This window comes from Macrobrachium nipponense, chromosome 26, assembly GCF_015104395.2.
Source record: "Macrobrachium nipponense isolate FS-2020 chromosome 26, ASM1510439v2, whole genome shotgun sequence".
Taxonomy (NCBI): Eukaryota; Metazoa; Arthropoda; class Malacostraca; order Decapoda; family Palaemonidae; genus Macrobrachium; species Macrobrachium nipponense.
The window spans coordinates 31947435-31964164 of NC_087215.1; the positions used below are offsets into that span (position 1 = coordinate 31947435).

The following is a 16730-nucleotide window of genomic DNA, read 5'->3' on the forward strand; positions in this document are numbered from 1 at the left end:
CCCCACACTATAAACACCACCCAGTCGAATTGGAGGACTGTGATAGACAAAAAAAAAAATTATAATAATGATAATAATAAAGATGGAGTTTGGAATAGAAAAATATGCCTTAGTCAACATACAAAAGGGCAAAGTAACAAGGCCTGAAGGGATAAAGCTACCAGATGGGAGCAACATCAAACACATAGATGAAACGGGATACAAACACCCGGGAATAATGGAAGGAGGGGATATAAAACACCAAGTGATGAAGGACACAATCAGGAAAGAATATATGCAGAGACTCAAGGCGATTCTCAAGTCAAAACTCAACCCCAGAAATATAAAAGCCTTAAACACATGGGCAGTGCCAGTAATCAGATGCAGCGCAGGAATGGTGGAATGGATGAAGGCGGAACTCCACAGCATAGACCAGAAAACTAGGAAACATATGACAATACACAAAGCACTACACCCAAGAGCAAATATGGACAGACTATACATAACACAAAATGAAGGAGGGAGAGGACTACTAAGTACTATAGAGGACTGCGTCAACATCGAGAACAGAGCACTGGGGCAATATCTGAAAACCAGTGAAAACGAGTGGCTCAAGAGTGCATGGGAGGGACTGATAAAAGTAGACGAAGACCCACAAATATACAGAGACAAGAGAATGACAAGCAGAACAGTGGAATGGTACAACAAACCAATGCACAGAGAAAACTTGAGACGGACCAAAGAACTAGCCAGCGATGACACGTGGCAATGGCTACTGAGGGGAGAGCTCAAGAAGGAAACTGAGGGAATGATAACAGCGGCACAAGGTCAGGCCCTAAGAACCAGATATGTTCAAAGAACGATAGATGGAAATAACATTTCTCCCATATGTAGGTAGTGCAATACAAAAAATGAAACCATAAACCCCATTGTAAGCAAATGTCCAGCACTTGCACAGAACCAGTACAAAAAGAGGCATGATTCAGTAGCAAAAGCCCTCCGCTGGAGCCTGTGCAAGACAACACCAGCTACCTTGGAGTAATAAGTGGTACGAGCACCAACCTGAAGGAGTGATAGAAAACGATCAGGGAAAGATCCTCTGGGACTATGGTATCAGAACAGATAGGGTGCTACGTGCAAATAGACCAGATTGATAAAATCAAGAAGAAAGTATCACTCATTGATGTCGCAATACCATGGGACACCAGAGTTGAAGAGAGAGAGAGGGAAAAAATGGTTAAAGTATCAAGACCTGAAAATAGAAATAAGAAGGATATGGGATATGCCAGTGGAAATTGTACCCATAATCATAGGAACTCTAGGCATGATCCCAAGATCCCTGAAAAGGAATCTAGAAAAACTAGAGGCTGAAGTAGCTCCAGGACTCATGTAGAAGAGTGTGATCCTAGAAACGACACACATAGTAAGAAAAGTGATGGACTCCTAAGGAGGCAGGTTGCAGCCCGGAACCCCACACTATAAATACCACCCAGTCGAATTCGATAGGCCAAAAAAAAAAAAATAAAATAAAATAAAATAATAATAATAATATATAACTGCAATATCAATAAGCATGCTATGAAAATATTCTTTCCCCTCATCTTTTGTTTTCAACTCCCCGAGAAGCTCAAGCATGAGCTGTCAAAAATGTCATGTTAATGTGACAGGCAGGGGGAAAGTTGCCGTTTAGCGGTCAATGATTTTTACGTAACTCTCTCTCTCTCTCTCTCTCTCACTCTCTCTCTCTCTCTCTCTCTCTCTCTCTCTCTCTATCTCTTTAATAATTCATAAATAATTTCACTCTCTTATGTAAGGACAACTCTTTTCTTTCTCTCTCTCTCCCTCTCTCTCTCTCATTCGTAGTTAACAGTAGACAGTTTCTAATTTATCTAATTTTACCTTTACTCTCTAGAACTGTAAATGCGTCATTCTAAAACAGACATAATTAAGAGTTGTATTAGTCCAAATGAAAAGTGTTGTTTGCTCATGAAAAGGAATTTCAGAAGAAAGAGAAGGAGACAGAGTAAAGAATTTCTTAAAAGAGGTTGAGAAAACTTTTAAAAATAGATTGCTCAGAAATGGGAAAGAAGAGAAAATAGCTTGCTAGTAATCTTCACACTCTCCTATCTTTTTACAAACCATTAATTTCTTTTTTTAATGAAATTGCAATACGTAACTTTAATTTCATTTAAGAGTTAGCCTAATACTTAGGGAGCATGATTAGGGTCATATTTAGAGTTCAAACTTTAGAAGTAAGCATTTATTAGTATATTTAGAGTGTGCCAAACTTACATAAAAATTTCCCTTGCGCGAAGGGATCTGGAAACTAACCTCACGTAAGTTCAGGGTATTATTGTGCAGTAATACCATTGGTAAAATTAAATTGAATATCATCAGTAAGGGGTTATCTACTTCACTTCAGAAGTCTTGAGCATTTATGCAATTCAACATAATCCTGAATTGATTGCCCTACATTCTTGCGATAGTTTTGTTGCCAATGGCTTCTCTTAGTTTTGGGATTGAATGTCATTCCAAAGATGAGGGTAATTGCCAAATTCTAATTGTATAGACATTGCATCTGCTCTTGGTTGCTTTTCATTTAGTCTGCAGTGCTTAAAAGCAAGTTCAAGGTACATAAATACAAATGCTGACTGTGCAGCTACTTGCAGGGATTCAGGTCATCTTTTTTTATTTTTTTATTAAAGATCTTAATTTTTGGATGACTTCTTACAAGAATTGTCAGTGAAGCATTCCATTCTGTCAGAGCAAATTTTTTTTCAGCTCATTTATTTCTGATTTTGCACTGTGTAATAAGTTTTCATCATTTAGGTTGAATGCTGTTCCATTATTTTTTCCACCAGTCTGAATAAATTTGAATTTGAGTTCTAGGAATTGTCACCCTTTTGGAATAAATATCCTGTAGCTTCCCCATTGGAGCCCTTCACAGCTTTTTCGTAACTTTAATTTTTTGCATACAGTATTTATCATCATGAATTTTGTACTAGTGCCCTGTTTTGACCACTTTGTAGTATATATATTGTATTTGAATGTTAAATTTTAATCATCCATAAATTGGGCAATTTTTTTAAAATCCACCATTTTACTCATTTTGTGAAGCCGAAGCCCCCATATTTTTTCAGAAATCAGATCTGTGGAAAGCAATTTTATGTCATTTCTCTCATTTCAGTCCAGGACATGTGCGATATTATAGAAGAGGACTTTCTTCATAAATTTGGAGGTCTTATGGATTATGGCTCTTGTTGAGATGGTAATGTAATTCAGATTCTCATGATAAAGGAACAAATGAATATCTGGTGGTAAGAAATGTAAAATAGCTGCATAAGAATATGTATTTATGATTTACCATGTAGTAGTGACTCCTGATTTTGAAAAGTAATTTATTTTCAGGGTACTTCTTTAATGTATTTTAAGATTGTAAGGTGAGGTAAAATGAGATCTTGAGTGTTACCAAATTATTCTGAGGAATTTGTGGGAGGGTAATTATGTAATCTGCAGTAGTCTGTCTTTTGTTAAATTCCACTTCCGGTTTTACTTTGAATCTTGGAAATTAGTTTACCAAGACTAATACAATCATTTACAACCTGACATTTTGAAGGAAAATGAACCTGTGATCTGGAAAAAAATGGTTAATGTGATGATTTTTTTTTATTTTAAAGCTGCAGTAAGGCTATACAGATTTTAAAAAAATCTATGAATAGCTATCATTTAATTGTTAGGCCTTTTAGTACGTATTTTATTATCATAGTATTGTAGATAAATTTATGTCACCCACTTGCTCTTTTGTGCTGTAATAGACAGTAATTAGATTGTAGGCCAGTGAATATTTGGCTCCTAATTGTAATGTAATTTAATAAGACTTAAGTTACATGTTTAAACTCTGTGTCTTTCTGAAGAGTTTGTTCTTGTGTGGGAGGTGAAAACTGGAGTAGTGTGAAGTTTTACAAAGTTTGAATGCCTGAGGGAAAGATTACAAAGGCAATACAGCTGAGGAAGGAAGGAAGGAACACTGCAAAAAAACTTCTAATACAAATTACTTTGTACTAATCAAGGCATTTTGACAGTATCCTTCAAAGGTATACGTACTGTATTTGACCTTTTTTTAAAATTTTTTATCCATTCCTATAGCCTCTGCCACATGACTCCTGTTTTTTCCTCATTTAAGAACTAACCCTTCAGGCAAGCTTTATGAGAATCTAGAAATTATTAAGTGGTCTTGTTAAACTACGTACTCCTTATTACAGACGTTTTAAAACTAAACTGACTGTAAGTGTAGTGTATTAGTTATTTCCTGGCCTGCTATGATTTAGTTATTAGAGAGCTGTTCTCTGTGATATATCTTAATGAAATAGTAGTTATTCTTTCTTCCTCACTTGATCTTGTAGGTACAGCGCCTTTCTTTTCCCCAGAGTTTTAATTTGTATAGTTTAATCTGGGTAGTAGTTTATGACCTAAAGATTGAAGAAGAGCCATACTTGATATGTATTACTTTGATAAGAAATAGGAAAATGGAATTGTGCTGGTTGTCTTTTTATTTTATTTTTTTATCAATGAATTGCAAGTTACATTACTTTCACAGATGCATTCATTTGGTGGTCCTGTGTCCATATAATGTAAAAGATAATCCTTTGTAAAATGGTACTGAATTTAAGCTAATTGTGATATAATTTTGTTTCTATATTTTAGACCCATGGTAAATATAAAATGATGCAGTTAGCCTTTGTCATCTAAAAGCCTTACTAATTGGTTTTGTATTGAAGTGACAAAACTCGAAGCTTTGTCTTGTGGTAGGACATTAATTGTATTAATTACTTGGAATGACTGGCACTGGTGTAGCCATATGCCTGTAAAATATTCAGTCACTCTTGTATGTACAAGAGTTGTTTGATAGTACTGTATAGTGATAGTATGTGACTGTCTTTACTGGTGGGATGATCATAACTAAGTTCTGGCTTCCATGTTAAGATTAGCTGGTTGCATGTTTTAGGTCATAATGCATATTGAACATGGTTAAAATGATGCATAGTTTTAAAAAAATGTATAAACTTTTGAAAAATAGGTTAGGTATAAGAGGAATCTTTACCTGCTGATAACATGTAATTGCACTAGAGAATATGTAGTGTGTTTAAGGGGAAACTTGAGCACTTTTCAAGTTGAGCACAAAAACCAGTAGTAGATGATTTAAAAGTAAAATATCTATGGATAAGATTTTTTTTCACTTTGTTAAAAGTCGTCCATCCATTTTTGTGTGCTCGGTGCATATTGGTTAAATTTGCTGTGGACCTGACAGCTTTGTTTATCAGTAAAGCATATAACCTTGTGCACAAAAAGACAAATAGTATACATTTATAGGAATATTTTTTATAATGCTTGCATTACGATTATGTTTTGAGAGTTTTTGCCATGTTGATATGGATGTGCGACATCTGAATTGAAAAATTTTGAGAAACCTGGTTGGATGGGAGCTTTCCTCTAGGTATGAGAAAGAGGACTTGTTTTATTAATTATCTTGGAATTGGTCTCATAGCCTCCAACATAAGTATGTTTTTTATGCCAATTTACCCTCAAAGAAATCTAAATGTGACTATCGAGGTGTTTTGGAATTGAATTTTTAGGTAAAATGGAAATTTCTTTTTATTAGGGGTAGTATCTTTGAAAAATGTAGATGGGGGGTTTTGTATTGTTTCATATCATTGCAATAGAAGTTTTTGTACTTAAGGGTATATGAAGATTATGTGTTCTCAATATGATTAATATTGATTATACTTCAAAATACTAAAATTATTAATACGTACTGATTATGCTTCAAAATACTAAAACATTTATTTTAACTCTCACATAGTTGAGTATGTTGGGCCTCTACATTTTGTTAGACATATTTAAGATTTAGGCTCAGGGTAGATATCTGTAGAAACAAAATACGTACTGTATGCAAAATTTTGACAACTGAAGTTGATTCATAGCAAAGAGATAGGAATTGTTTATATATGCTTTGTATTTGTTTTATAGGATGTATAGTTAGCCCATTAAGAATTGACACCCCTCCATAAATGTGTGAAGAAAATGTATAACCGTTATTGTTATGGGTGACGTGGTTCAGTCGCTTAAGAATCTATTTGCCCAGCATTTCACAGATGTTTCATTTCACTTTTGCATTGAATTTTACGAGATGTAAAGTGCATGAGAAATTGTGTTTTTCTCAATCTCTGAAAATTTACCAATCCTATTTATTGGATTGATATATGATGTTTTGGGAACCAGTCTTGACAAATGGGTTATGGTTGTTGCTCAGACCAAGACTTGACCGCTCTGTAATTATGTCTAGTTTTAGAATTCATCCGCAAGCAACTAACTTCGATCATCTTGCCAATACCATTTGTATATTCCCAAAAACTTATGCAAATAAATGAAAATATATTTGGCAAGATGGTATAGCTTAAATAAAAATATATTTTTGCAAGATGGAGTAGCTTTAAGTCTAGTTTTTTCATTCACCATACCCTGATTCAAAGTTATATTTCAAGACATTTTTAGGAGAAGCATGATTGGTTTTGATTAACTTGGTAGTGTTGCCATACACTTTCATTTCTTTAAATTGTTAAATTCCTATTTACAGGACTCAAAAGAAATTGTCTTCTTTACATACTGTGGCTTCAGTTATTATTTAAAAGATAATTGTTCCAATATTAAAAGGCTGTATGCTTAAGATGAAAAATTCATTGAGGTGCTGCTTATGAAATGCATTTGGATGCATAATGATATGTATGTGAATGTGTGTATTAGTTGGATTCATTCTACATGTGTGGATATTCAGCGCTGCTTCCCAGGAACTCAAGGAACATCACATAGAATATAAACATGTTCTTGTGGACAAGATATTTAATTTTATTGAGGAATTCTTTTCTATAACTTTTTACCCATACCTTGTGATCAGAAATGTTAAAAATTTTGTGCAGTCTTATGGCACAGACATAAATCGTTCAAAAGAGAGAATATAAGATACCTGTTGGCAGTTTAGTATGCTTTGAACAAAATTATTTGAAAAAGGGTGCCAACACCTAATGGGCCAGTTGTACCAAAGTATTCTGCTGTGGAATTCTTGGTTTATAAGCCAAGTTGTTTAGGTTTTCTTTATTAGTCTGTAAATGCTTGAAGAAGTTTTTCTTCCAATACTTAATGTTTTCCTGTTACTGTTACAGAACTTTTTTGTTTAATTACCAATGTCAACTGTTTCAGGAAGTTTTTTTTTTCTATAACTTAAAACAATATTTTCTTGTTACAGAACCTTCTTGTTTAATCACCAGTGTCATTAACATCAGGATTGTTGGGGTCAGGGCTGTTCCTTAGTGATTGTTCATTTCTTCAACCATTTTAGAATATAAAATGCTTTGAAAGTGAAAAAAGTTTGAATATAGTATACTGTATATGTATTTGTAAGTCTGAAGCATTGCTTAGAACACAGAGATGTTTTATGGTCATCTCTATGAGAGTCAAATGTTTTGACTTAGATTAAATGCTTATAATAATAATGACAGTAGTAATAATTTTTGACTATATTTACAAATTATTCAGTGAATTCAAGTTCCTTTATGGTCTTTGAAGTCAATGTTAATTTGATCAAAATGGCAAAAGCAAGTAATCTTGGCAAAATTCCAAAATGTATGAGTTGCAGGGGACCTGCAAAACAGAGGTTTTTTTTTTTTTTTATTATTCAAGTGGAAATTTTTTGTTTCCAGAAGCATCAAATAGTATGGTTCTGTATACCTTTACTAAATTTATATTGTGTTCTAGGAACCAGTTGTACTTAAATTGCAAACTATTTTAAATTTTTCTTTAAGAGGTGTTTTCCACATCCCTCATACTTATTTTGATAAACCAATGAAGCATGTACGGTAGTGAGCCTTCTAATGTATTAAGGTTTACAAAATTTTGATAATAGTATTCTTGTTTCCTACAGCTGGTTGAAATAGATTTTTTCTTGTTTAGTTAAGACTTAGGCTAGCTGCTAATGGGAACCCAGTTTTCTTAGTGTCTTTAGCAGAATTCAAAGGTGGTGGCTTTTGTAATAAACAAAACAGGACAACAGTCATGCTTACAATGTGTAGGTGGCATGTGTTGAAATTTGTCATAATTATAGTGTACAGGATACTATCAGTGATTTTGTCACAGAATGCTATTTTAATATCCATATGTAGTAGGCAAGAATAATACAGACCTGCAAGTTTACTTTTGTAATGGAATGGTAATGCATTTTACGAATAAACGAGATATATTCATTCGTCTTTTTGTAAATGACTAAGGAAAGATTAAGTAATTATCCTAAAATTTTTCTATACCAATATTTTGAACACGAGTACTATCACCTTGCTCGGCAATTAGTCCGTGTCTGCCATTGTTCTCATCATTCCATTCTTTTCATCCAATGATAATCTTTCCATTTTACTGGACTTAGTTTTTTCTATTAATAATCTTCTGTTAAATGCAGAGCTCAAATTGTTTAGCTGCTGACTTTGCCATCTTTGGTGTGGTTCTGTTTTATGAATGGGAGTATAATTCAAATTTCCCTTATCCAAAACAATTTAATTTCATACTTATCACAACAAAGTGGAGTCTGTCAATTTTATGCATCTTGCTTGGGGTCTCACACAAACCTCTTAAGCACTCTTATAGAGCTCTAGTGACCTTTGTCATACAATAATAGGCAAGTAATATTTTTGCAAAGGTCACTGTATCAAGGAATTAAAAGGTTACTGAACCTCCAACTTCTGTAACTTAATGTTGCTCCAATTTTCTCCTCTCACTTGAACATGAGCCCTTATGTCAGTCAGTCAAGCCATGTGAGAGCAGGGTAATGTTAAATTATTTGAAAACCAGATTGGAAGAGACTGAAAGGAATGCATGAAAAGTAATAGGCAGAAAGCAACACAGGTAGAAGATACAATGATGCTGCAGTGAACATTTAAGGCACAGATGTGCGTTACGTCCACCAGAAGCAATAACCCACAAAAGGGGCTACAAAGTGAGATGATTAGAAAGTTTCTTTCTACAAATAACTCCAAGTTGACATATGAGGGATTGTGATAGTTTCAATTCCATTTTTTATATTTATTTTACAAATCATACATAAGAAATTTTTTCACTTGTGGCAATCATCCCAAAGTTCTAACACGTAAGAAAAAAGTTACACAAGTTAAAAAAAGGAAATAATACACTTTAAAAGGAAATTAAACTGCCCAATTCTCGCTACAGTGCTAATCTTCACTCAGTGGGGTAGACTTTAGAACAAAAAGCAAATTGTTTGCACTATTAGATCACTGTTACAGAATTATGAATAAAACTTAATTAACCATAACCCATATTTCACACTGAGCAAACACATACAAAACATCACCACTCATAGAGGCAGCTTATAATTTATATAGCTCTTCTGTATGAAAATTCAAAACAAAGTAGTTTACTGCATTATTCTTTTAGAAATGTAATGGCTGTATGTTGCCTGAGTATGGAACAGGCCTTGTAAAGTATGCTTGCAATACTTTAAAGAAAGCATCATGTTCCTAATTTAAATTGAAACATTAATTTCTTGAAAAGAATGAAGACTACTAAAAGTGGCCAGCTGTTAGTTTTACTATTTTATTGGTTACATTTAAAGTTATTCACTGAAAAGAAGAGCACTTTAACACCAAGATATTCTAAATGCATTAGGTGCCTCTGTTGAATATACAGTACTGCACTCAAGTTTTCATGTTTAGCTACATTTTAGTTGATACCTCAAGAAAACAGGGTTACAAATTTGGACGGACAGACACAGAAAAAAAGCTTTAAAAACAAGACTGATCTTTTCCTGTTGATTAAAACTACAATTTTCTTCAAGTTCTTGCAAACTATTACAATTTATATTGAATACATTACTACGTACACATTCAGCATAAATGGATAGGATCACTTACAATCCAAGAAAGGGACCAACATATACAAAATATAATCAGCCTGTCCTCTACTTGTGAAGGGGTTCTGTTCTTAATCTAAAACATTGCAATCAAACAAAATTTTAGGTAGGATAGATGGTAGGGATGTTACAATGGTATTACCAAATATAGTCATTCTTCTTATACCCTGAAGTATATACTTTGTTGGTAAAAACTATTGCCTTACTAGAGCTTGTCCCTTCATAATGAAGCAGTACTCCTGGAAGACAATGTTTTGCTCTCTTGGCGAAATATGAAGCGTGACCAAAACCGTAGGTTATGGAAAGACTTTTCACACTTTACGAGAACACTATGAAAATACTTCCACGGTGCTCTGATTGTTTGAGACTGTATCCAAAGTTCATGTCACATGACAGCTTACAAATGTAAATTTCAAATAGAATATTCCTCAGCAATAATAAGAACTTTGGTTATGAATGAAAAAGTAGCATCCTGTACAATTCTTGAAAATGGGAGTAATTCTGGGCAACTGTATGCTAGTAATAAGTAGCAGCTAAAATATACAAAATTTAAGATATAATCTTGAGATACTCTTCTATTTTTGGAAATAAAAACACCTAGAAACCCTAGAAATATTTGGTAACTATATACAAATGCAGTAAAAGAAACTCCTGACCAAGCACCTGCTATAATTCAGGGTTGACTCATTTACACATGAGTAATGAAAGTAGAAGTGAAAATTTGAATTGTGCATTTCCTTATTTAAATAGTTTAAGACTAACTTTCAGTTATATAACCTGTGACTGCCACTGTGAACTATGGATTTACATTATTCTGCAATTGAAATTAGTATGTAATTTCATGCTGGGGCACACAGAAAATGCCAACAAAATAACTTGTCAAAACTTTAAAGAAATCTAGTAAGTGCAAATAAATGTCAATTATGCATAGTGTCCCTATACAATAAGTTCTCTAAAACAAATTACAAATATTTTTCTTTGTCTTAAAATTCTGTCATTGTCTGCTGATATTATAGTGTTAAATAGCAATTCAATCAAATAAATGTAACCCTTCAATGCAGGAGGGAAAATTGTAAAACAAAATATCTTAAATGCCAAAGTAATACAATTTCACAATTAATAAGACTCCATCAACCAAAATATTAAAAGATGCGAAGGACAAATGTGAATAAACTACCATTTAACTTAAACACATTACCCTGAAAGTTGTCATCAATTCAAGTAACTTGAGTAATTTGAGCATTGCGTTTCATTTTCTTCCATGCCAATGGCATTTACAAAGTGACTAATCGTGATTAATCTTCCAATATGACTTGGTGGCTTTTAAATACTTTCCAACATGGAAAATGTATATTGAGAAACCATTAGGTTGTTGCACATGAACATGGGTCTTCATATGTATTATAATCATGTGCACAAATTGAAAAACATTTCACACCTGGGAAAGTGCAAAAACCTATACTGTTACTGAATAAAGCAAAGGAAAACACAGTTAAGATAAAGCTCAGTGGAAAGTATAATGATAAATTACCTAGTTACTGGTAAATAGTCCTACTTATGAAAATTAGTAAGAATAAGCAAGCAAAGACAAACAAATGTAAAATTTCAGTGAAAAAAGATTCTAAACTCTAAAGAGGACGTATATAAATCTACACGTCCATTTTACTCGGCTAAACAAACAAAACAAAAAAAATCCAGGAAAGTTTTGGTTGGCAACTGAAATACTCTTTATGCTCACATACCTTGTCATAATGTATTTCAAGCCTATGTTGTGAAACTATAAATTAAAGAATCAGTGGCATGTGAGGATAAGTAAAGAGTACAGGATAAGGTGACCCTTTTAATATACTGAAAATGATTACTAATGAGCAGGATGCTGCCAATATTAACTTTCCCAGATGCAGAAGTGGTAAGGTTGCTCAATCAGAGTATGTTTTAGAGGTAATGTTAAGTTATAAGTTTCTGCATCCCTGCTACCAGCCTTTCTAGAAAATTGGCTAGGGTATTAAAAACAGGCACTTAGATGGGTGAGTAGCTCTGTCAATATCAACCACACTTGTTTTACATGCTAGACATTGCAGATCATCATAGCCCCAACTTCTAAGTTATCCCTTTTCATTTATCACTGTCAAAATCTGACATACATATGACTGCACATGGTGAGGACGATTAGCACTCATGAAGGGCTCAACTCACAAACTGGTCTGCATGCATTCATAATTAGTATATGAATGTTACTTATTTTCATCTTTGTAAGTTATGATACATGGTAATCTTTAAAATACAGGCAGTACCCGGCTTACGGCGGATTCGGCTTATGACATTCCGAGGTTACAACACTTTTTCAATTAATTCATCAGAAATTATTTCCAGGTTTATGATGCATGTTCCAGGGTTACGACACTGATCTGACTGAAGAAATGACTCCAAAAATGCAAAATAATCAATATTTGAAAGTTTTTTATGAAAAATGCAATAAAAATGCAGTTCACATAGTTTTTAATACACCCAAAGCATTAAAAGTAAGGTTTTCTTAGGATTTTTATGATTTTCTGGCTAACGACGTGTCTCAAGAACGGAACCCACATCGCAAGCCAGGGACTGCCTGTATATGTGCTGTATCATTCCTTTTGCTCCCTTTATCTTCTTACCTATCAAATATTCTTCTGACATTTCCACTAAATATTACATCTACTGTCATTCCATTGGGAATATTTATGGGAAAATATGACTAGTATACTTACAACTCTGCTGATCTTGACCAGAGCAAATATTGGACTCAAATGATCGACTAGGAAGAGAATACTAATTCTTCTCTGCTGATCTTGACCCAAGAAAATATAAGACTAGTAAAGGGAATAATTCAAGTCAAAATTGGTAAAAACCATCAAGAATATTACGACATACCTTTTAGTAACTTGATAAGAAATCAAATACATTAGAAAACTCGTCCTGAAGTCAATAGTTGAACCAAAGTTTAAATGAATTCTATAAATTTCAAAAAACCTCTTCACAAAATAATTTTACACTGCCAGATCAAGTCCCAGATGCCAACAATAAATGCCTAAGAAAAAACAGCTGACTGATTACCGACTCACGAAGACCAACAAAATTTCTTAGTGAACTGAATAGCTGGAACATCCGTGTGCTGAGTTCAAGGAGAATTCTCATGCATGGTAGAACACTCCTAGTCAAGAACACTAACCTGATGATTTCAACTTGATGCACACATTCATTGCAACCAGGTGTGTGTTTCTTTACCATAAAAAGTGCCCTGTATTGCAAAACGTCTGGAAAGGTATGTAGTGTGGCATTATTGAGCAAAAGTTACATTCATCTTAATTTTCCTGTGTAGATGAAGCTAAAATCACCATGTAATTGAAAATCCACATGTTCACACAACTAATCCAAAATATGATGTGAAGTCATTAAAAAATGGAATAGATATCAAAGAATTATGCCCAGATTTCATTCTTTCTCTTGGGCATTTACTTAAAAGTGAAAAGTCTTTCCTCTCTTGCTCTCAATAAGGAATAAAGTTATATAACACTGATTCAGAAAGAAAACAAGTTCAGATAGAAATATTAAAAAATTTCTTGAATTCTTTCACCCTTCTGGCAACCATGATACCATTTCATAATACTATGCACATAAATGGAACAGGCTGAAAATGAATGAATGAATGTATGAAATTTGAGCCATATGGCCTGGCACTTTAGCCAGAATACCATTCAACACATACAGGCTGAAAAGGCTATAAACTTTCTACTCAAGATTCAAAACAACATAACGTCCATGTATGACAAGGAGCAAAAGATGTCTAAAAACTACTGCATGTTAAACAATATAGAAATATAATACCCATAACAAGTGTTTTCCCTTTGCTTCACTTATGAAGATACAGTGTTGTGCTTCTTCATTAAACCATGAAATTGTGAGACAAAACCAATTCAGGGAGGTTACCATTGAAAAACAAAGTAATAGGAAAATAATTTGTACAGTAACATCACCTCTCCCCCACATCAAGGAGGAGGGACAAGAAAGGTAATAATGCAAGATACTACATTTGTTGGAAGTTTAACCATTTTCTATCTCAAAACTATCCAGGAGACTTAACACTTATGCACACACACTGCTTATTCACTTAAATGGACAAAACAGGTTAGTATACTAACAGTAAAAAGAATGCTGAAGAATCATATAAGCCCTCTTTCCTGAAGGGACTTCAAAACAAACTCCAGGACTAGATGCAGACAACAAATTTGACATAAAATATCACAAAGTAATGGAAAAATTAACACCAACATACCAGCACCACAAAACCATATGTACTTTAAATACTGGTTCTAGCCATTACGACATAATTGTTACCAGACAGTTTCTCAAAACTACTTTAACCCATTTTCCCTTTTCACTGGGCGACGGGTCATTGCCCAGAAATAGATTTTTCCTCCGTCAAAATCCCTTTTTTATCCCAAAAGCATTTGCATCTCCATCATAAACAAACTGGAATTTGTTACCCCAAGTGAATACCACCTTCAATTTACAAAACATTTCACATTTGTTTGAAGGAAAGACTCAAGACTTAGCCCCAAGACCTAGCCCCTAAGTGGTAATTCCTCAAGGTAAAGCTGGTGAAAAAAATCCAGAAGTGGATTATCAAAATAAAACTTATTCTGGAGACTACTTATCACTATGTGCATTCATATATCCACAAAATGGAGTTAGCGGTTCAATATTCATTAGGCAAATAAAAAAAATCCTATTGCAATGCCGGTCCCTACAGTTTCATATAGTATATTACATGATCAACCCATTTTCCTTTGAATCACAACATCTCCGCAGCAATAAATGCCAAGTCTTCTCTTCAACATAGGGGAAAACAAAAATATTACAAAGGATAGATGAGTGCATTCCTTTCATTCAAATATTTTTATGCCACTTTACTACCAAACAATAAAATTTCTAATCAGATCATAAGCATATTACAACATTCCACAAAAGCCAACATAAATCCTAAAGAAGCAAAACTTCCACAAGTGTACATTAATGAGGCAAAACTCCCATGTGTAAATTAGCATCTTTCTATAATAGTGTTCAAACCTGATCACACTTACAAAGCTCCTAATAGAGAAGCATGTACGTACTTATCTAGATATTTCACACATTTTATAAAGAGGTCTTCTAACTGAAACCACAGAGTGCAAAGGCCAGCATTAACTTTTAAAACATCTCTTCAGAGGAACAAGGAGTAATGTCACTACATGGTGATGACAATATTAATGCGGAAGTCTCTTTTCACAGGATTCTGGGCTGGCTTTTACACAAACAAATGTTGAGCTTCAACCAGTCTGCACATTTATACATCATAGTAAATTAAATAATTGAATTGCTTTCTCTATGAACTACAGATTTCTAACCCGTCTACCCACCCTCAAGTAACTTTCAATACTACAGTAAAATTTTTTACATTCTGGTTTATGCAGAGTATTTCTCAAATTTTGGTGATCTTAACATTACATATGAAATCAATGTTTATTTTGCTCATGTAAACTAAATTTCCCCTAAATGACAATGATGATGATGATGATGATAATGAAAATATGAAAAACTGACAGCCCATAACTTATGAATGCATTATGTTTCCATGAACCATTTGTACAGTAAAATGGATGCATTTATGAAATTGCAAAAAGATGTAAACTGTTTTTATTTTAAATCTTCCCTACTACAGTACTATACAGGTATGCATCAGGTAAAAAATTTTCAGTGTAAAAGACCGAAGTCAGATACAGTCTATTATAAAATTAATAACATATTCTCTGGTACATATATGTCAATTTCCAAAAGATTGATAGCGATGATCATGTACTGTATTATGTAGTTGTGCTTGAACTTCACTGATAAGTGAAAGTAATAACATACACAAATTCATGAATTCAATTTCAATAAATATGGCCTCTTTGTATATCAAGAGATCTAAGAACCTGAGTGTTATAACCTCTTCCTTCAATATTTTACCATCTTGATATGCAAACTATCAAAAGAAAATTTAAAATGACTACAAAACATGGTATACGTACTCATAACTGTCAATTTTAATCCCTAATTGCTGGCTGCTGATGGAATTTGACAGAAATACCACCAAATAACATTCATGCGGCATGGACGATGTCTCAACTATACCAGTGTTCTATCAATTTCCATGTGAAATAAGATTTTTTTCTTATAATACAAGATAAATTCAATTTTAACTGTTCCACAAATAAATGACTATAATGGCTAGGCTTAATTATTCATTTAGTCTAATAAAATAAAGTGATGACAACAAAATAAAACCCAACCATGTTTTTTCCAAGTGGAAAAAACAAAATCTACAATAATCTTTAACGCACCCTCTAGGAAACTTAATAGAACCTCTTCCGTTGCTGTTCTTTATGCTTGACGTAAAAGAGACCCCCTATAAAGACCGCACCACATATGGCACAGACACCAAACACAAGGAGCACTAGCTGCTTCCAAACAGACAACGAAGATGGCTTGGGGTCATCAACATGATCTCTTGGAGGTTCCATGTATAAGGCGGAAGGCATGATATTGGCTCGATCTTCTAAAATATCCTGAAATGGAAGCAATCTTTAGGCAAAAGTCTGATATTTAATGAGTATCCAGAAAGCAAGCTTTGAAAAACCAAAAACCACAAATGACAGAATTGTTCAGTCTGATCTATCTTGAAATTGAAGAACAATGTTTGAATTTTCATACTGTACTTTAACTCAGAATA

The 16730-nt window shown here is 33.6% G+C and overlaps 2 protein-coding genes across 6 annotated transcripts in view; one reads left to right on the forward strand and one right to left on the reverse strand.

Moving 5' to 3' along the window:
• The window catches only part of LOC135200156 (X-linked retinitis pigmentosa GTPase regulator-like), a 94939-nt gene extending 86666 nt beyond the window's left edge, over window positions 1-8273 (forward strand). The window contains exon 13 of the mRNA XM_064228505.1: window positions 3167-8273. Within this exon, the coding sequence (XP_064084575.1) occupies window positions 3167-3190 (24 nt within the window). The 3' untranslated portion in view covers window positions 3191-8273. The remainder of the gene's footprint in view (window positions 1-3166) is intronic.
• An 814-nt stretch (window positions 8274-9087) lies between these two features.
• LOC135200157 (VIP36-like protein) overlaps window positions 9088-16730 on the reverse strand; it is a 139880-nt gene continuing 132237 nt past the window's right edge. For all 5 annotated transcript variants that reach the window (XM_064228509.1, XM_064228510.1, XM_064228507.1 and 2 more), the window contains exon 6: window positions 9088-16566. In XM_064228509.1, coding sequence (XP_064084579.1) covers window positions 16354-16566 — 213 coding nt within the window. In that variant the 3' untranslated portion in view covers window positions 9088-16353. The remainder of the gene's footprint in view (window positions 16567-16730) is intronic.